Source organism: Calidris pugnax, unplaced genomic scaffold, assembly GCF_001431845.1.
Source record: "Calidris pugnax isolate Ruff unplaced genomic scaffold, ASM143184v1 scaffold1, whole genome shotgun sequence".
Lineage (NCBI taxonomy): Eukaryota > Metazoa > Chordata > Aves > Charadriiformes > Scolopacidae > Calidris > Calidris pugnax.
In genome coordinates, this window is record NW_015090800.1 from 8,015,070 (window position 1) to 8,036,044 (window position 20,975).

The following is a 20,975-nucleotide window of genomic DNA, read 5'->3' on the forward strand; positions in this document are numbered from 1 at the left end:
AGTCACCATCAATATGCAACAAAAATAATAAATACACATTTTATTTATACTTCAGCTGTGCTTTTTGTAAATAACTGTTTCAGCTTCTTTGATGAAGTAAATGATGGAATGGTAATGGGAGGAATATCCCTCTATCTACAAAATGTCTCTTAGAATTTAACATCAGTTAGAGACCTTCAACACTACGGATTGCCATTTAAGCAGGAAATGCACGCTACAAGATAAGAGAGTTAATCAAAGCCTCTTTTAAATGCATGTAATAAACCAAAACAAAACCAATTTTATTTAGTTCTCAAACCAAATTCCATTCCACATTTAAGTCTTATAAGTATCTGAAGATTTTAATCACTGTACATGTGAGCTATGCCTTAGATGTCTTCCAGGCAAATAAGTTGTAGCCAGAGATTAACAAACACAGGAACAGAAAGGAAACTGAAACTCCACATTCTCTTATCGCACAATTCAAGTTTATTCCATTCATTCTTGCAACACAAACTTAAAAATACAGTATCATTTAGCATTCTGATGTCTGAACCATGATAATGATGAACCCAACTGTGTTAAAACAGTTAACAATGGTGAAAAGAGGAAGTCAAATATCAAAATGCACAGAGCACTAATTTTCTTCCGTCACTGCGTAGAAAGATGATTGTTTATCCATTTACAAAATATAATTAAGACAAGTTGATTTTGAAATTTTGCATGCAACACTGCAATTGCTTGACCTAGGACACTCCATTCTTACCAGCCTCTTCTACAAAAAATTTGATGTTATGTTCAAGGATAAAGTTCCATTTAACTATCTTACTCCTTTTCCCATTTGGTCCCCGTTAAGAAAATGGGGCAGAGGGTACAAAATCCAAAATTTAATTAAGGTTATAACTTATTAAGCTTGAATTTCAAAGAAAAAGGTTGAAGAACAGAGTGGATTTCCAATGTACAGGTTGGTATTTTCATCTAGTTAGGTCCTACTCAAAGATACAGGCAGCCACCCATTATTTTTTCAACAATATAGCCAACAAGAAGGGAACAAATAAACAAGCCCAGTTTCTAGACAAAAGCATAAGCTTTTATAATACATTTTTGTTTAGGTTTTTTTTAAGTCCTGGGCAAAATGATCCCTCACCTCTGATGTAGTGCAAAAAGCAAAAAAAGTATTTCTTCTTTATGAGCCAAACATTAAATGCCATCTTTCAACTATCTCGAAAGGCAGCTTGGGTATATATTACAGCCGAATTAACACTTGTCTCACTGAAGTTTGCTTGCATTTTTTTTTTCTTCAAGTGAAGTAAGAAAAAAACCAAGGTGTCCACATAATTGTAGAAAAAGGGAGGCAAAATTGCCTCAGTGAATCACCAGAAGAGTTAGTACAAAGATGATGTTTCTTTACTATGATAATGCTCACTTAAACGAGAATTGAAGGGAAGGGCAAGAAAAAATACAGAGAAAAAAAACCTCAAAACCCAAAAACACTATGGCCAGACAACTTGACACTAAAACACAAAAAACTTGAAGAATCAAGTTTTCCACATAAAAAGAGATTGCAGTTTTCTAGACTAGTATTGTAATAGCTAATTATTTAACAGCATAATATGGATGCAAATTTATGCCAGAGATGGTTACTTCCATAGCTGAATAAAGAGTTAAACCTACAGTCTGTGTTCACACTATTACAATGACATGACAATCCAGCACTGATCAGAGATAAGATTGAAGAGTTCTCTTTAAATAATCATTAAAAGCACTGTTCACCAAACATGCTTGTTCTTTTATCAACAGCTTACCAACTGATTTATCACTGATTTGCAACCCTTCTGCTCTTCCTTGCCACCCATCTCCAAGATGCAAAGAGTAATTGCACTGTACACTTTATGGCCAGAATTGATTGTTTTCTGGATTGCTTTTCTTACAGGATGTCTCTATGTAAATCAGTTTCTACTCTCCTTTTACAGTCTAAGTGCAAGGCTTTTTATAGCTGAGACATTCAATCATAATATGCAACATGATTCAAGTAAAACTAAGTCTCCATTAAATATGAGTGGTAGTCACCAGGCTACTTCTACGTATCCTCTCAATTTCAACAGTGATATCAAAATAATATCAGCTACTTAAGAATTCAGCATGAGACTGTATATACATTTGTCTTCTGTATTGTGTATGTTATCAGAAAGTTTGAAATCTGTATTCCAAAAAAGAGGAAGATGTATAGTTTGTGGTTATAAAACCTGTTATTCAGTTTTGGGTGAATCAGCAGTCTAATGAAAATTTCCAAGATGAAAGCCAGAAGCTCAAACATTCCTGAGGACCATAAGATGTGACAGGAATCCCTACAATGTCATTAAATACCTTCCCATGAATTATCAAGGCTGTCATAGTACTGACGTACTCACTGGTATAGGAAATCTTATCTAAAAGTCAATGCTTAATGTGGTATGGTTGCACTGAGAAATTTCAGAACAAGCCCCATGCCCTGATGAAATTTAAGAGGTTCCTTCAGCCAGCAATGAAACACCAATTCAAAGATATGCACAATTAAAAGGATTTTTTTCCTCCAGTAGTTAGAGCAAGACAAGACTTCTACTTATACATCTCCCTGTTCCTAACACCTGAACTCAGAAAGCTTACATGTAAGTTTACCAGAAAAGTTTAGCAACAATCTTCACTTGATAGGAATGTCTAAATAATTAGCGTTCATTCTCCGTATTTGACTTGATTATCTTTGTGTACCAAACAGCCTGTTGCTTTCACATGTGTCTATAAATTTTATGCTGACATGGTGAGTAAAGAAATTTCATCTTACAATCCTTTTGGAAATAACTACAGTGACATTTTGAATCCTCTTAAAAACAGTTGCTTAAAACATCTGTCCTGGACTACAACAAACATGGGAAAGAAAAACGTCAAATTCAAGCATCCAAAAGTACCTTGGTAGATATTATGGAGTGTAACACCACCATGCCTCAAATAATCTTTCCTGGTTTACTCAAGAGTCAGAAAAACATTAGTGTGACATCCAATTAGTTAATATAAAGAACAGCTCCAATAACTAGTATCAAAAGTCCTCAAAACTGCAACGTAAGCTTCAGGCAGAAGAAGAATAAAGCTACCCACTGAGAGAGAAGAGAGAAAAGCAACCCAGCCACCTACATTACTACACTTCAGATTATGGCAGACACTAATAGCATAGGACTATTGTCTCCTTCACAATTAGTTTCAGGTACGTAGCACAGTACTTCCATCTAAAGGAATCTTTCAACAAAAATCTTAGTACTAACCTAGGAGGTTTACAAGCCAAAAATTCAAGATCATGGTCTGTCTTTTTTCTTCCATTTTCACTAGAAACGGGAAGAGATTGTGCACTGAAAAGAAGTCCTAGAGGGACACTGTTCATAATAGTTTTCAATCCTCTCCAAATAGATTATCTTCAATACAAGCCCCTAACTAGTCTGATTCATAAAGAATTTCCCTCCCCCCAAAGTATTTAGCTGAAGAAGCTGGAAGATGCAAAGAGTGACAGACAGGCAGCAGTGTGAGGCCACAGGAGAGACATTTAAGATATCAGTCCATCCGTCACTGAAGAAGAGTTTTGATTGCCTGGTTGTCAGTGGCTTCAAAGGCAGTTAGTCCATCTGGGCCTTTCACAGTCTTATCAGCACCCTGTAAAGATATTGAGAAGGACTGTCAATTCATGAAGCCAGGCTATATTAAGTGTATCACAGAAGTTACTTACCTTGGATAATTGTATTGATTACATACAGCTTTTTAGTGTAGTGCATTGTTTTCATTTAGAAACCAAACATGCAAGATTTATGTACAAAGGTAGTTGGTATGCAGCTAATCTACATTTCAGAATTTACTTCAGAAAAGGAAAAGTCACATAATCTTTGTCACACAGGAAGTTGTACAATCAACAAATTATCAATTAATCTTGGATAGAAACAGCAGAACTTTTTTTTGTTTACAGCAACTACTCACATGGATCCAAGAATTCAGTATTACACATTTCTATGAAATCTATGGTGCAGCAACCTTTTTCACATGCTAAATTAAACATGTAACCTCTAGAAGAGCTTACTTACTAACAAATCACACTACTATTTTCTTTCTATATCATAAAAGACTACATCCATCCAGGACTGTGCTTCTCTTTCCCATTTTGAAAAAAATATCCTATTGCTACATAGAAAAAAAACCCAAATCATTCCAAGTCCAAAACTGATCATGTTTGCCTTGAATAAACTATGCCTGCACCTCAAAGGCAACAAAACAGATTAGGAAGGCAACAGGAGGATAGAGAATAAAAATGCATTAACTTGACAAACTGCAGAATAGTAAGCACAAGTGCAGCCTCAGTGCCAGAAATCATGGCAAGAGTGCAAAAGAGAAGCAAAGACTGACTAACTAGTCATGTTTGCGTTGAGCCCTGTGTAGTCATATACATAAAAGTGAAAAACCAGATTAAATTGTAAATTGGGTAGTTAAATAAAGGGATAAAACTTATCAGAGAACACAGGACTGACTACAGAGATTGAAAGATGTTTCCTGAAAATAAGTTAGATTCCAGAACATCTCCTTTTGAGGAGATATGCAAGTCTGACTTTAAAATATCCTCAGTCAAGTGACAAGGAAAACAGTGTAGTGGCAAAAGCACGTACTGCAGAGATTTGTCTTAAATTTTACATATAAACTCCCCATTGAATACATACAAATCTCAATTACATTACAAGGAGGGAAGTGCAGATTAATAGTCAAGGACACCTAATAGTTTTTGAAAAACATAATGGGCGTAGAATTTCAAGAGCTGCTTTACTGATAAAAGATTATGCACATTAAAACCCCACGAAACTTCCATACATAATACTACATCTGTTCAAGACAACTCTCAGCCCGCTAAACTTCCCATTGCAACTGTTTCTAACAATCTAATAAACTGGATCTGACATTACTACGATTTGCTGCCAACATTACTTTTCATAACAGAATACTTCTATCTTTGAAATCTCTCCTCACCTGTAAATATTCAATCTGCCATTCTAAAAAAAAAAAAAAAAAAAGACAGCTTTACAGGGTTTTTTTAAGACAGCAGTGCTCATTCTGTAGTCTACTGGCCAAACTGATCCTGCTGTGGCCGTGCATCTTCCTTGCAGCCCCTAAAGACTCTCAGTACAAGACATGAGCTGAACAGACTGTTTTGTTTGGTGGCAGTCAGGTCTGGGGCAGGGAAAACAGACCAGTTGTCACGAAAGAGCCAGGGAAAATTGTCTTGAGAACTCCAGTAAAGAATTCAGGGAGGGATATTTATAATAATTGCAGTGATTCACAGAATCATTTAGGTTGGAAGGGACCTTAAACATCACCTAGTTCCAACCCCCTTGCCAAGGGCAGGGTTGCCTTCCACTGGACCAGGTTACCTTCTAGAATTCATTCCTTCACCTTCTCTAGTACCTTTCAGGTAGCAGAATACAGGCATAAATTTTGTTGATATGCAATAAAGTCACTCCAGTGAGAGGAGTGGTCATAACATTTAACTCCTTCCTGTCACTGTGTAACATCCTCAGCCCAAAGAGTATGCAGTGTGCTGCAGCATCACTGTTCTGTTGGGTATGAAGGTGAGCTGGATCAGTCTGTTTCCAAGAAATGATTAGTTGGTCATTGCCAACACACACTTAGGCCAAAACTACTGAAAATCATTGCTTAACTTTTTTTTCCCCCCCTAAAAAAAACCCCTGAGATATTTAACAAGTATTTGACAGTTATCATTCTAGTTGTCCTGGGAGAAGAAAGGCTTCTTTTGTAGGTGTTGGCAATTTCTACAGCTTAGATAGCACTCTCAGATTACTGTCCATGTGGAAATCAAAAGGGCTAGAAAGCTGTTCTTACATGTTAAACTCAGAAAACCTGAAGAAACAGACTTGGAAAAAAAAAAAAAAGACTATGCAGTAACTGACCTACCAGTATTAATCTTGAATCATAGTGTAGAGACCTTCAACTTATAAAACTCTCCACCAATGTATCAGCATTCAGAGTACAAAAGATAACTGTTAGCTGAAGTAACTTTAAAGTACAAGGAGAACTTTAGACATAGGTCTGCTTTCCACCCTTATGCATGTTTGTACTTAGAAAAGTTGGAGGCTCACAAGACCTGAGTTTCTAAACCAGCTTCACTGAATGTAGGCTAAGAGGGTCATGACTACCTAAGGAGGGCACCATTTAATAAGCTCAGTGTTAATAAATTAGAATGATAGCCCCTTTGCTAGGCAGAAAGATTCCCGCCTGCATTCAATAGAACAAGAAGGAAACAGTAAAGTTCAGGTCAAGAGGACTTTAATTTTCAGAAGTTCAAGACTGCGTGGAAGTAGGTTTAATGAAAAGTGCATAAAAATAAAGTGATTTCCAGAGTATCCTCTACTTGCTCAAAGTAAAAGCTATTAAGACTTTGTGTTATGTTCTTTTCTTAAAATACAAGACAACAATATAGATAGAAACTCTCTTTCTTTGGTAGGGTAATAACAAACAAGAATGTTTGCCCTCTTAAGCCACTGGGCAAATTACAAATGTTAAACATGCTCTGAAGGCAGCACAATAGCTACTAGGGTACAGTTGCAGTTCAGGGGGGAAAAAAAACAAACCACAGCAAAACATGAAGGCAACAGATAAAGGCAACACAGAGCTGTCACCAAATCCTGTGAAACAGCAGCAAACTTCCAGAATGAGTTTCCAGATGAAGGTATGGAGGAACATGTCAGCTTGTTCAAAAAGGAGATGGATGAATTCATAGACAAAAAAAAAAATCTATAAACACTTCTTAAAGGGGATAGATGTGTGTACCTCCAAAATCTGCATTACAACTACTATGAGAGGAATAAGTGAGCAGAAAAGGTCAAACTCATAGAAGGCAAAATAAAAACACGGCATTTTGAAATACAAATCTGTTGTCGCTTTCTTCAAAACCTACTAAAAATTAATTTCCCCCTTAATAGTAGAGTATCTTCCAATATTATTATGTCATTTAACATTTTAAATAATACTGAAAATGGTAAAAATGAAAAAATGAACACAAGATAATGACATTTCTGCTTCACTTTGAAGACACAACATGCTGCAAATCAATTTACTGTTTAAAATTACAAAGGCTATTTTAATATGCCTCAAATTCCCAGAAAAATTTTAAGATCAATAAAAAGCATTAATTACTGTTAATGTAGTAGTAAGGCAAACCCTACCTTTGAACTTTAAGCACAAAGTGCTTTTTAGATTAAAGCTAATTACTTTCATGTATTACAGTACGTGTGAGCAAAACATCTGTAACAAACTCAGATGCCGACAGAGGAGTTCTAGGTATCAACTCTGCAAACCTCCAGGTCTATTCTTCAGGATGTCTATGGTCTGACATTCCACACACTTTCATAAACTTCAAAGATAAACTCAGGTTTCCCAGAAGCATTTCAAGGCTATATACAGTGTAAGTAAGGCTTGACAGTTTAAAAAGAAAGGATTATAAAAAAAAGGGCAGTTTTGTAGGAATTTGCAAAATGAATTCTTCAAAATATATGTTTTAAGGATACAGCATACTAATCTTTAGCCTGACCAAAAAAAGCGTTAATTAGAAAAGCATGTCTCAATTCTGATCTAGAGGGCTTATGCTACTTCTGGTAGGCAGAACACTTTAAGACTGAATTAGTTCTACTTTAGTAAACTCACCCATTCCTTGTTGAGGGCAATAGAAATCATCTTCACCCACTGTGCATTTCAATACTTGGGATCTTGAAATTTTTGAGGATTAACATGATGATGTATTATTATCTACTGGCAATAGTAGGTTAATTAAGTTTTTTGGAGGCTGATATAGCATACATGTAGCAGCTGTTTGTTTACCTAAACATTAAAATCCTGTGCCCAAATGGAAGGTAAAGTCTTTCCTAACATACAGACAGTTTTCAAGTATAGAACCTCACATTTTAATTTTTTTTTCACACTTATGTTTTATAGTTTTATAACATATGGGTGATGTCATAGGATCATAGAATATCTCAAATTGGAAGGGACCCATAAGGATCATCAAGTCCCACTCCCTGTTCCTCACAGGACAACATTAAAGCTTTAATCCCCATAGGTTTGGAAGGAGTGACACTGTTTGAATATGCTAAACATGCCAACAAAAACTTTGGTTTTGATCTTCAAGTTTAATTCACCACATTATCAAGATTTATTTTAGTTGATATTGGGCAGGCCTGAACCATCAGAGATGACCCCAAATGTACTATGGTAAAAACCATTTAATGAATCCAATCTCTCAAAATCACAGTAGTAATTGATTATGGCTGATCACTATGATTAGCACAACAGCAGTGCTTGAAAATAATAATTTATAATCTCAACTTTTGAAGTTTTCAAACTACATCTAAGCTTCTTATATTGTAATAAATCAAACCAAGCAAATTCCAAAATTAAAACATCTAAACAAGGCATCAGGAAGTACGCACTGAAATGATAACTTTAGAAGAAAGTGTGTAATAATGGTTCCTTTGAGAAACTACTTTTGGAAGAATACACGATATGTACCCTTGAGTCATGTTAGGTGTTTATCAGTAATCCTATGTATGTACTGCAATTATGAGAGCAAAATTATATTACTATTTCATTTTGTTTTAAACAAGTTGTTTTATTTATTAAAATGACTGTTTGTTGGTTATATGTGTTTTTCATATTGGAAGAAATGTCTCAGTACCAGTACAAATCATGGTAACGTATGAAGCTACAGTTCAAAATACTTTAAACAAAAACATAATTCAACAAAACATTTTTTGCTATGCTTCATGAACAGAAAAAAAAAAATAAAACCAGAATACTGAGGATCAAATGGACCATTACAGTAAGTCAAAATTTGGAAACAAAAACCAAGAAAACCTAAACCAAAAACATTGTCAACAACTTCAAACACTTCCTGTAAAATGCACCAGGACATTCTACCAAATGAGGGAATTTCACAGTACTTAATTCACCATTTTTGATTAATTAATGTACTTTCCAAGGTCAAATCAAAAGTTGTGGGATTACCCGCCACAGAATGGTTTTAAGTGCTTGCAGGAATTCTTAGAAGAAACTTTGAGCTAAACCACGTGGTTTAAGGAGCTCTTAATACCCCTCCACAGATAGCAACTTGAAAAGGTAGAATAAGTGTCACAGCACACACAAGATTAAGGAAGGAGCTCTCCTGCAGTTTTTGTATCACTCCAGTTTTAATATTTAGCCAAATGCTAAAGAATCACCAGGTAGTTTAGAAAATGTTAACTATGTCATAATTTGGACCCACAGTTGACTCAAGACAGAACTTAAATGCATTCTTAGAGTGGGGATCAGAGGGAAGAAGCAGCAAATAAGATGTATGAAATCTAAACTTATCCAGAAGTAATCAGTTACAGTTCCCTTAAAATACACATGAGGTAGCAGCATGGTATGCTCTGTTTTGGCAGGTATAATAGCCTAGACTTTTTTACTTCTGCCACAGGAGATATGTTCATTGGCTCTCAAAATTTGTGAAAGTACAAAAAATATTCAGTATTTTTGTTTTCCTGTTTAAAAATAGTTAAGGAGGTCATTAACTTCTAGTCCAACAGCTTAAGGGATATTCTATGACAGAGGCCATGCATGCAAGAGATCAACTAACAGGGTAAATGAAGGCAGCTGAAAGTAGGTGAACGTACAATAATGAAGCTTCTTAGCAGAAAGTGGAGTTGTAGTATTTACAAAAGCAACAAAGAGCAGCTTTGAAGGAAAATCTTAAATATATTGGTCGATCATTTGCAGTTCCACTATTTACATACACTAACAGACACTCAATATTGTCCTGCATTTGGAGTAACAATATAATACACCCCACTCCAACAGTAACTAGGAAGAGTATTGAACAGTCATAGTTAAACAGTCAGTAATTTTTAGAACTTTCACTAAGGACTGAACTACTTGATCTCCTAGGTATTTGCTATCAAAGAACATAAACCCCACTATGTTACAAACAAGGTGTGTTAACAGATGTTCAAACAAGTGTCATACGATAACTGTATTAAGAGAAAGAACTACCTCTTAATGTAAGATTTGCCTCAAACAGAATGAGCTGATGAGCAAAGTTGTAGTTCATAAATACTTCATCAGCCAGCCCATGTGAACAGAAGCAAGATGTGGTACAACATTTAGCTCTGCATGAAGAAACCTGAAAATACAAGCTTTCCCAAACTATCCAGTTGTAGTAACATTTTTCTAAACTCATCTCCTAGTCCAAGTTCACTTTCTTATAACATTCTGCACATTTTTGTAAGATTTCCTTATCTTTATGATTGTTAAGTGTAACCAATTCCATTCAAGTTGTACCAAGTGTAGAGATCAATACATTTACACAAGCTGTGTGAAAAGCAGCTGGTTCAGGAAACACCCTAATGTCAACCCTCGCTGACACAGGCTACAATAATTACACAACTCTTACTAGCTGCCAGACAATTAATGCATAAACTCAAATTTTGAGGCATCTTATTTATTATTTGAGAAACTTATTTAGAATGCAGAACACTTCAAAACAGAAATGGAAAGAAATACAACATGGAATAGAGGATACCTTTTTTTTGGTAAAGTGTCTATAACGATCTTAAATGAAGGATCATTCCTCACAATAAATTTTAGCAAGTCGGATGCACCATTTGAATCCTAAATTAAGTCAGAGCATTTATTCACAGGCAGGCATAACTAACATTAGACAAGATGAGAGATGTGAAGAAACGTTGAAATTGATGCAGCATTAAGGCAGTTAAACGGAAAACAATTTTGCCTTGGAAGTGGTGTATGAAAACATTACACAACACGAAATCATTTGGCCAAATGATTTAAATGGCTTCATATACTGAAAATGCACTGTTAACCTCCTCTTTTCAAAGTAAGTGAAGTGTAACAAGGAGTACATACAAATAGAGACAAAGCATTGCTGGAATTAACTATTGCTTTCTAAAACGGATCACCTTTGTAATATGAATCAAAAGGAGAATAGAAACAGATTAAGCTTATTCTCCCCAGGTCAAAATTTACAAGCTCTCTAACAGAGAAAGCTTATCTTCCTACTTTTACTTCCCCTCACTCTGCCAACCCAGATGGATTTTCACTCATCTGGCAAAAGCAGAGGGAAACCACACCTCTGAGCAACTTCACAGTGGAGATTCCATCACATGAAACACTTAAACAGCTGCCAAAGTTAAATCCCACTCCTCCCTGTCTGCTGAAGGAATGTGTATTTTTATTCTTGCCTGTTTTGCTGTTAACTGCTCTCTAGCTGGAATTCACAATACTCTTAGTGGTCACTGTTACTTTTGCTACGTTGCAAGTGTCCTGGAACTTTGTCCTTCACCTACCTTCTCCATAATCAGAGTACCTTCTTTGGTTTAGCAACATAAACGGCATTTGTTTCAGAATTTGATGTTCTGAATTTACCTGGGGCATCGTAATCTTATTAAAAAAATAAATCATAGTAATACACTTTGTTAATGGATAACTCATTCTCAACATTTCTGTCTCACCTTTGACAGAAGCAATTTCACACAGGAAACATGGCCCTCATAGACTGCTGATAGGAGTGGTGTGATATTATGTTTGTCTGGAGCCTGCAAATTGAGACACAGTTATTTGAAGCACAATTTAACACAGCATTAAATGGTTTCACTTAACTTTTCAATTTTGTTTTGTCAACAGTAAAGCAAAGGTAAAGATTTAAGGATATTATCCAGAAATGCATTCCCTTAGAATTTTTTGCTTTCCTTTTTTTTTTTTAAAAAAAAGTCATTGTTTAAAAACCTGTCAGTTAACAGTAAGATATTTCTTCCATAAGACTTGTCAATATCCCTAAGTTTGTCTATTTTTTTAGATCAATGATAGAAACTGTGGGGTTTCGGCTCACAGATTTCGCCCAATTTAAAAACAGTACTCCTAATTCTCCCATCTCTCAGCCAGTCTGACTTCAGAAACCAGTTTTGGCTGAAACATTGGGCTGTCTTCTCCTCTCTAAGCTATAGTCCTGGAAAGAATAAGAAATGGAGCAAGTGAAGTGTTCTCATTTAATTCTTCTCTGGTTAGAACACCTGAGGAAGAGATAATCTTTCCAGACACCAAGGAAAAAATCCAAGTCATTTTGTTAAGGACTAAAGCTAAGATGCGCTGTACCTTAACTTTCAGACAAATATATTCTACAGCACAGCATTTGGGGTGCATGGTTAAACTATTTAGAAACTTTGCTTTATGGAGAACTACACTATTTTTAAGTGTCAATACAGCTCAGCCAAGTCTTTTCAAGACAAAAGGCCATGCGTTCCAAGCTACAACAAAATGACTAAGTTTGTACAAGTAAAAATGCCTCCAAAAAAGAGAGAAGCATACCAATTTAAACACAGTGGATCCTGCGCTGGCCAAGGATGCATTGTACTGTCTTCTGAAATCTCTTCCAATAAATGGAATATGTTTTTCATACAGGCTTTCTTTAGATGTGATTATTGGAGTTATTCTTCTAATCATGGTCAAATTAAATTTAGATTTTTGTAGCTACAAACAACTTTTCCTAGTGTGTCCAAAAAGAATCAAAGTATTTAATAGATGTAATTTTGTGCTTTTAACTCCAAGACACCACCTCTCAAATATTTTGAAGCCCATCAAATTGTTTAGTTTGATTTAAGTCTTTCAGTAACCATTTAGGCACTTATACCAATCCCTTATATGCGTGTGTGTATGGGGGGAGAGAGAGACCCTAACAGCCCTAAGATCTGTTTATAAATTGATACACATACATTAATATCAGCTCCTTTCAATAGCAGAAATTCCAGAATCTCAAGCTGTCCACAGTCTGCTGCATAGTGAAGAGGCTTCCTCCCACCTTCAAGCGTCCGATTGACATCTTCACCCTTCAATATAAACATAATCTAATTAGCAAAATTTTAGAGCTAACACATCAAGAAGAGCTTGAAAAAAAAAAACATCACCTTTCAATATGCTGAAGAATGTTTCCATCCAAATATTTAAGAAATTTCCCAAGGAAAACGAAAATTAAGTTGCTCCATTTCCTTTCCTTTATCTACATACTTAAGACTGTAAGACAACCTTGGTCAGTTTTGCACACTAAGAAATCAGACGCATTGAAATAAGTCAGCATCGTAACTAGCAGTAAGTACAGACCATTCATAACTTAAAACTCAATTATGGAACCGTCCATTCTGTTTTATAAATAGCACCTGCCAATTCTATGCAACACAAAAAAGTCTGAAGGCAGTCAACCAAATCAGGACACAGGAAGCTGTATTCTAATGCCACTTGTACTAGTGGATTGAGACATCTCTTAAGGCGTAAACAAAATTTAATTTAGTGAGTGCCTAATCAGCTTTGTTTCTTCACCTTGGGTTGTGCAACTAAGGATAAACTGATTTGCTGTACTTCAGTAATGACAAGAAGTTACTGGAAACCAAACACTGACAAGCTATGTGGTAAGTGACTTCTTGTTCATATGTGCAAGTAACATTAGTATTTTAAGGAGTGGGTAAGTTTAGCAACACACCTCAAGGCCTGCATCTCCACAGAAAAACAATCAAAAGTTTCAGCTACACCAACAATTCATACTTCTCTGAGACCCTGCACTTCTCTCATTCCTGCCCCAAATCACCAGAAAGTTCACAGAATAGAGGGCTTGACATACATCTTCCAGACACCACCTCCCTCCTAAGAACAGGAGATTGTCAGAAGGAAATCTTATTCTGCATTTGTTGTTGTATATTTTCAGTTTTATACTACCAGCCAAATAACAAGACGACCTCAGAATTCTCCTCTCCTATCAATACAATATTCTATTCTTCTCATCATACACCCTGCTGAAAGTCAAAGCAACACAACAGCATTTAACTTTGGGTGTTTAACTAAAAGGCTGTACATTCTGTGGTCCCAGAGGTCAGGACCTGGTTCTCCTACTATTGAAGGTTTTGGCTTCAAAGTAGCACGAAGTAGCAGCAAGTAGCACAATGAAAAAAACCTCTGCAACTGCTGGTACTGACTCTGAAATATCGCTATGGCTTCTGAAGTATGTTGGACATAAGGAAAAAGATAGCTTTACTTTTATCTATGATTTTCAGAAGAGCAACAAATTGTACTTCTAAATGAATTCCACCACAGCTTCAGCTGTGCGGACTATCAAAATAATAGCTTAACATGTAAAATTTCAATATGACTATCTGCAACAACTGTACTGGTAAACAGTATTGTGATGTAACTTCTTTTTTGCTGAAGTCCTTTAACAACTGTGTTCCAATAATAAAACAGAAAATCATCCAGATCACAATACACTAACAACATACAAACAGCCACACTGGTTTGAAAAGTGCATAAGGAAGCAGCATTTACTTAGCTTATCTAGGAAGTTAAGCTCTCCTCATATTCTTAATCACTCCTTGCTACTTCCCGTCAATTTAAAAACAACTGGCATTTAAATAACACATGTTGTTTTCAAGTACATACGGATTGGGGTGCATAAGTTTAGGAAGTGAACCATGCAGAAGCCATGCAGGCACTACCCCAAAACAGTCTCTAAAAACTCCTGTAATGTCTGACATATGCCAAGACATTTTACATAAGGGGTTAAGGGAGAAGGAAAAGCAAGCTAACTCCTGGGACAGTACACAGTAAAGCTACAAAGTTCACATTCAAAAAGAAATTTAGAATCATCCTGTCTTAAGATTAGGTCAGTCCAACAAAGCTCCCCTTCCTTAAGCATGTAAATATTATCTGACTCATTGGCTTACACTATAGGATTTTATTTTTCTTTTTAAAGAATATACCACAGATCCCTCTGTTCTCTCCTAAACTGACTGTGGAATAAATTCCTGCAGGACAATGAACTTCTGGAAGTTAAAAAAACAAAACCAAAAATTAAACCAATACCCAAACACCAAGTTTTCTAAGTCTCCCTTAAAGACAATGAAAGCTTGTTTATATAAAGGGGAGTTTCTAGCAAAAAGTCTGCAAACAAAGATGTCCTGAACACAGACTATTTGGATTTGAACACTGGCACTGAGAACATATATTGATGGCATTCGAAGTCAAACATCAGAATGCTTTAGTTCAAATTAACAGAACAAAGATATCTGATAAATTACAAAAATACAAAAAAAGGCAAGTACTTCTAAGGTCTGCAATAAACAAAGTCCATTATCCAGTTGTTCACGGGTGTGAAAAGCCACTGTAAAACAAATCACCAAGTGTTATAAAGCCTCATTTGGCCTTTCCTGCTCCCTATCCAAGACATATAGAAGTAGGAAGGAAAGCAAAAAAAAAAAAAAAAAAAACAAACCATTTCAGATACAGGGATCAAACCCTGGCACAAGCACCTGCTTTAAATGCTGCCTCTAACACACATCAGAAAACTTGCAGACTCTTCACAGTTAATTTTTCTCTGGCCCTTACATCTCCTATTTATATTGCCTGGGGCATCTTCCCATAGGAAGAGCAGTAGAACTCCCAAATGAGGTGTGAAAACCTGGAGAGGTGTGCAAGAAAATGCACTGAGAAGAAAGTATTGCTGGTGCCTGCTCAATTTTTTATTTTTTTACTGATAGGGGTGCATGATCAAAAAGGTTTGGAGACCACTGTTCTACAGCTCTATCTGTATCCATGGAACAATAAATTATATATTTTCAGAGGGAGTTTCATGCTGAAAGACAAAACACTTTCAGTGGAAATTTTATAGGTCAGCTAAAAAACCCCTAAACCTTACCTCTACACACAAGTTTTTCAGATTAAAATGAACTGTTATAAACCTTGCAAGAATATTGTTACAGTTACCCTTTTGCAAAGGGAAAGTGCCTATAGGCATGGAAATATTGACTTTTAATAGAATTTAAATTAGAGATACAAAGTTCCAATCTTTATCTACACTAGCTTCCATTTATGTGCTTAAGTAAAAGGCTCCAAGACACAAGTTGCATATAAAAATCAGCTATAAAATGAGGAAGTCAGAAAACTTCTTGAACCCTCATGATCTAAATTGGTCGTGCATCAGTGCCAAAGATAGTAGTTAGAACAGCTGCAACAATAAACCTCTTACTTGGCTAGATGGTGATGTGAACCACATCTACCATTCTAGATAAGGTTGCCAAAGATTATCTAAACAAGCTGCTGTTCTTTAAGTTTAGGATATACAATTCAATACTGTGGCTGTTGGTATTTGTCTTCACTGGATGAGCACTCCAAGTTGGGTTCTGTTGCTCTTCCACTTGAAGTATTCTGTTCAGCTGAGCCAGGGTTACATGTGCAGTTGGGTTCTTAGTTGACAGAATGGCCAGCCATGACAGATCATTTTGTATAGGAAACACATCTTCTCTATGTGGTGTCATCTATAAAGTGACCAACTAGAGAAAGCACTAGAGAATACAAGGATTCCTATTAGGAAAGAAATTAGATATTGTAGCTATAACAACAACCTCCAAATGCTAATTCACATCTTAATAAAATAAGTCAAAATTTGAGCCCCGTCTCATAAATAAGGTAGCTCTGATGAAGGTGTGGCTAATTACATCAACAGAATGAGACAAAGTGGTATCTCAAGCCCTGTGACAGGCTGGGGCAGGAAACTGCACAGGAAGTACAGATTCAAAGAGCTATCTCTATGTAAAGTTTTCTGAAATTACTGTGGTTTTGAATAATATTGGCCAAAGTTGTCATACTGAATGTTATGAATTTGGGTATCAGCAATCTTATTGGGTGACAATTCTCAATACTGACCTCTGAGACAGCAAAATAACCAATATGTTTTTAGGCTGAAACAAAGACTGTACCAAATAGCTGTTGAAGTTTTTCTTTAAAATAGACCATACTCTGCAAAGACATATGGTCATAACCCGCACGAATTGCCAAAGAGAAGCATGATTTTTACTTTACACCTGCAGAAGAAAGTCTTATGTATATTAGACCAAAAGTGATAGAAGAATTATCCCAGGAAGTTTTATGGGACTTTTTGCCATTTTTTAGAGCCTAACAGAGCAGCTACAAGACTAATAGCTATGAGGGTACTTTGAAGGAGACTTAATTATGTCAGAATCAATCATATCACCTCAAAATAAAACCTTCAAAGGTCACATCTCTCCTGAAGTCTATTTATTTTCACTTTCTAGAGTGGACCTACACATTCACTAACAATTGCACAAATGCTTGTGCACAGTCTCAGAAAAGAATTTGCCCTTGCAAAAGGAAAGACAATCACCTCTTTAATAACCTTCTAGAATACATTGAGTTTACTTAGACATTTAAGTCTAAATCTGGCATAAACCACATCAATAACGTTTTTCTTTGCAGACCAAAGACTTAGAGCACCAGCTGTGCAGTAACACTAAAAACTGGTTCAACACATGAAACATCAGAACCTGCAGTTAACAGGTATCTACTTTAATCCCCTCTATTAAAATCTGATTACAGGTAGAGAAAAGCCCCTCTGTGAATCTCCAATTGCTAAACAAGACAGCATGAAAGAAGATTCATATAACACATTGATCTTATGTCCTACTTCGAAAACTCACATACATGGATAACAGCAGAATATTTTAGAAGAACTTAAAGTAACAGCTTCAGTTCAAAGCTGGCTATCAACTTTTTACTGAGGACAGAAAAAAAACACCACAAACTCAAAGGCCAGTTCTAAATACTTTCAAGAGTTTTCTCTCCTTTTAAATAACTATTAGTAGGATTCATTATAGCATCCTCCAAATGCAGCTATCACCCACTTTCTGTAATGGTACAATTCAATCCATAAAAAGATCTGTTCTAACTAATACCTTAAGTGAGTACTGTCAAAACGAGTTAGTCTTGAACTCAATTATTCCACTAGCCTGTGTCACACATATTTTCCTTGCTCTACCTTTTCTTGCCTGTATACCTTGACAAAAACCCTGTTAGTGTCTCACGTACTTTTCCAGTTTAACTCCAGTCAAGCTTTGGCTTTTTAAAATTCCATTCCTGCACACCCTGGGAAAGGGCCTGCGTTTTTCCTGGGTACCCAACTCCAATCCCACCTTTTCATGTTCCCTCCCTCTTTGTATCTGAGCTCAGAGAGGAGTTCCGTGACCACCAAGCTGCCCTCCTGTCAAGTCTGCTGCATGTCCCAGAGTAATCTGGAAGGATTTGCACCTTAATAGCCGCCTTGAATAAGTTCTGCCAAATTTAATTCCTTATTCTTTTGCAGCCCTACTTAAAAGAATGAATCAGATTTCACTGACTTTGTCCCTAATGCACATTATGACATCAGCTCATTGAAAATGTTGAATGAACAACTTTAGTCATAAATTACATAAATTACAAGTTTTAAAGCTCATTATTTTCCAGGCAGATTAATTTAACCACACCAAATTGACACTGTCCTTGAACAGCCCCTGCCTTTTCTGTAGGCTCTATTTCACAGACTGTATTCCATGCCTTCCTTGGTCTAGCTTTACCTGCTAGGTCCCTCTTTTCCAAGTTCTTGCCAGTTTCAAAAGCATCAACACTTAAAGCCAAATAAGCTAAACTAAACTCATCTAGTGTCACTGTAGCATCCCTACAGTATACTCAATGTGCTTCAATCCCAGGCTTACTCTGAAGTGGCGCACCAGCTGAAACCAAATCCAAACCTGCTATTCATTTTGGCATCGTGGTTTGCCAGTAGTGTTGCCCTAGAACATTACTGCCATGCTATTAATGGCACAGTTCATCCATCAGTTTAGCATCAATTTTCTCCTGTGTAGCAGTTACAGTATCCCTACTCCTAGCCAGTTTGCTCCTTCCCACCCCTGCATCAGAACTCGTGGCTGAATGATGAATCCAATGAAGGATCTAATCAGTCTGAAAATTAACTTGGTCATTTTCTTCTTTCCAGCTGAATCTGTTCCTTGATCTGATTCACCACTTGGCACCTGGAACACACCACAAATAAGTAGCTGGGATTTATATTTCAGTTCTACCACAGGAATCGAAACTCAAAACTGTGACCTCATTAAATCCTGTTGTATAGGCTAACTGTATTAGTACAGCAGTATCTGTAATACTGGTGGCATTAAAATGCTCTTTCAGATTTAGGAACAACTTCATATCCCCATCTGTACTTATCCTATCAAGCAGAAATAACTTTGTCTCCCCATTTCATGCACTCCTTTCATTCCAGTTTTAATGAAGGAAACCAGATTCCATGCAGTCGGATGTCCTACAGTCCTGCAGTGAAGCATCCTACAGGAACTACACTACTGGGTAATTCCTGTCTCCATTATTCTGGAAAAAGATGAACTCACTGTACATGCAGAGTCCGTTGCATTACTGCGATCTCTTCACATTCAAAGGCTGGCCATTCTTACAGAGTATTAAGTAACTCTGACATTTTAAATATAGCAATAACTTTATTGTTGTTGTCTGACTGGGAAAGAGGAAGAGAGGAGAACTCTTTCCATAAAGAAAAACTTTAAGTCGTATGAATGAGATATTTGGAATACCTTACTGCTTATTGAGAATACTACTTCTGAACGCTATATTTTACTATCTTCCCCACAGGCCTTTGTTCACATTGGTTATATTTGTTTTTAAAAATTCAAAGATATTAAGTGAGATAGTTCATCAGAAGTATTTCCAAGCAATCTCATTGCACACATTTATAGAAAAAGATATTAAGAATTCAACTCATGGAAAGAAGGAGCATCTTGGGTTTTGAGCACTACTCAGGTGTACGAACAACAGGCAAATATGTGCAGATGAAAGAATAAGTAAAATTTAGGTGTTGTGCCTTTTTGTTTCTCTGTCATATTACAGTGCATGACCTTTGTATCAGAAGGATCACATGTAACATTCCTTTATGCAACATTATCAACATTCTTCACTTTAAAGTGTATGCTGTAACAAAAAAAAAATCCTCCTGGGATTTTATGACCAAAGAAACATTTGAAACGAAGAGGTGAAAGTCAGTGTAGCATCTATTTTCTATGCTCACCTTCATGAGATGCCTTTTAAAAAAAAATAAATTCCTAGTAGACAGCTTGGTAAGCTTTGATACACCTCTATCATTGCTATTGGATGTAACTGAAATGTAAAAATCTTTCTTACATTGTAATATTCTGAATGCAGGGATTCCCCTCTGAGAGAAAATACCATGGTCAGGTGTCCCAATTTAATTTTAAATTTGTAAAATAAAACTGGCAGAAGTAAACTGTATACAACAGCATAGATTACAATCTGAATACATATTTTGCCATAATTAAAACTATATTGGTATCCACCAAATGAAATCTTCCCCTCCAACTTAACTCATTTTTCATTTTCACACCTAATTGCCTGAAAAAGTAAGTTTTCTGTTTTTAAATGGAACATAGATAACCTGAGCTTTGAACTCCTTTAAGAGCAATGCATTTCTTAGTTTTCTGAAGGGAGACCAAGCTTGGAGAAACCACACCTTCAAAAAAAAATATTAGCTATATACTTAAACAGGGTTTAGCAGACAATCTTGCACTTCCATAGTGGGGATGTGGGAGGGTATGGAACTAATGTGTATTAATCTTCCCATAATACCCTTTTTCCTTTTCTCAAAGTCTGACTCAGCTCACACCCCTTCAAGTCATTCTCCAGTACAACTTTTTCTGGGTTCATCCATCTCTGGAAAGACTTTAAAAAAAATAACAAAACAAAACACCAAAGCAGGATGAAACAACATAAGTACTCTGAATATAAAAACACATTTAGTTATATGTCATTCTACTTGCATTCTTGAAATGGTTGTATTTTAAGTAGTTAAACCAAAGTTCACTGCTTAACCTGTGTTTCAGTTGTATGTTCATAGACTTTTCAACTGTTTACTGTTGTCACATGTCAGCTCTTGGGCTCATCTAATTCAAAAGTTACTTCTCCTAAACACCTTGATTGAGAATCCTTAAAAACAATACAGCAAAAACAACTGAAAAACA

General features: G+C 36.1%; 1 protein-coding gene across 1 annotated transcript in view; it reads right to left on the reverse strand.

Annotated features, from left to right (window-relative positions):
• Window positions 1-445: 445 nt before the first annotated feature.
• Window positions 446-20,975, reverse strand: part of MTPN (myotrophin) — a 51,878-nt gene continuing 31,348 nt past the window's right edge. Inside the window, exons 2-4 of the mRNA XM_014937449.1 lie at window positions 12,816-12,929; window positions 11,559-11,642; window positions 446-3,657 (exon numbers count right to left, since the gene is read on the reverse strand). Coding sequence (XP_014792935.1) covers window positions 3,571-3,657; window positions 11,559-11,642; window positions 12,816-12,929 — 285 coding nt within the window. The 3' untranslated portion in view covers window positions 446-3,570. The remainder of the gene's footprint in view (window positions 3,658-11,558; window positions 11,643-12,815; window positions 12,930-20,975) is intronic.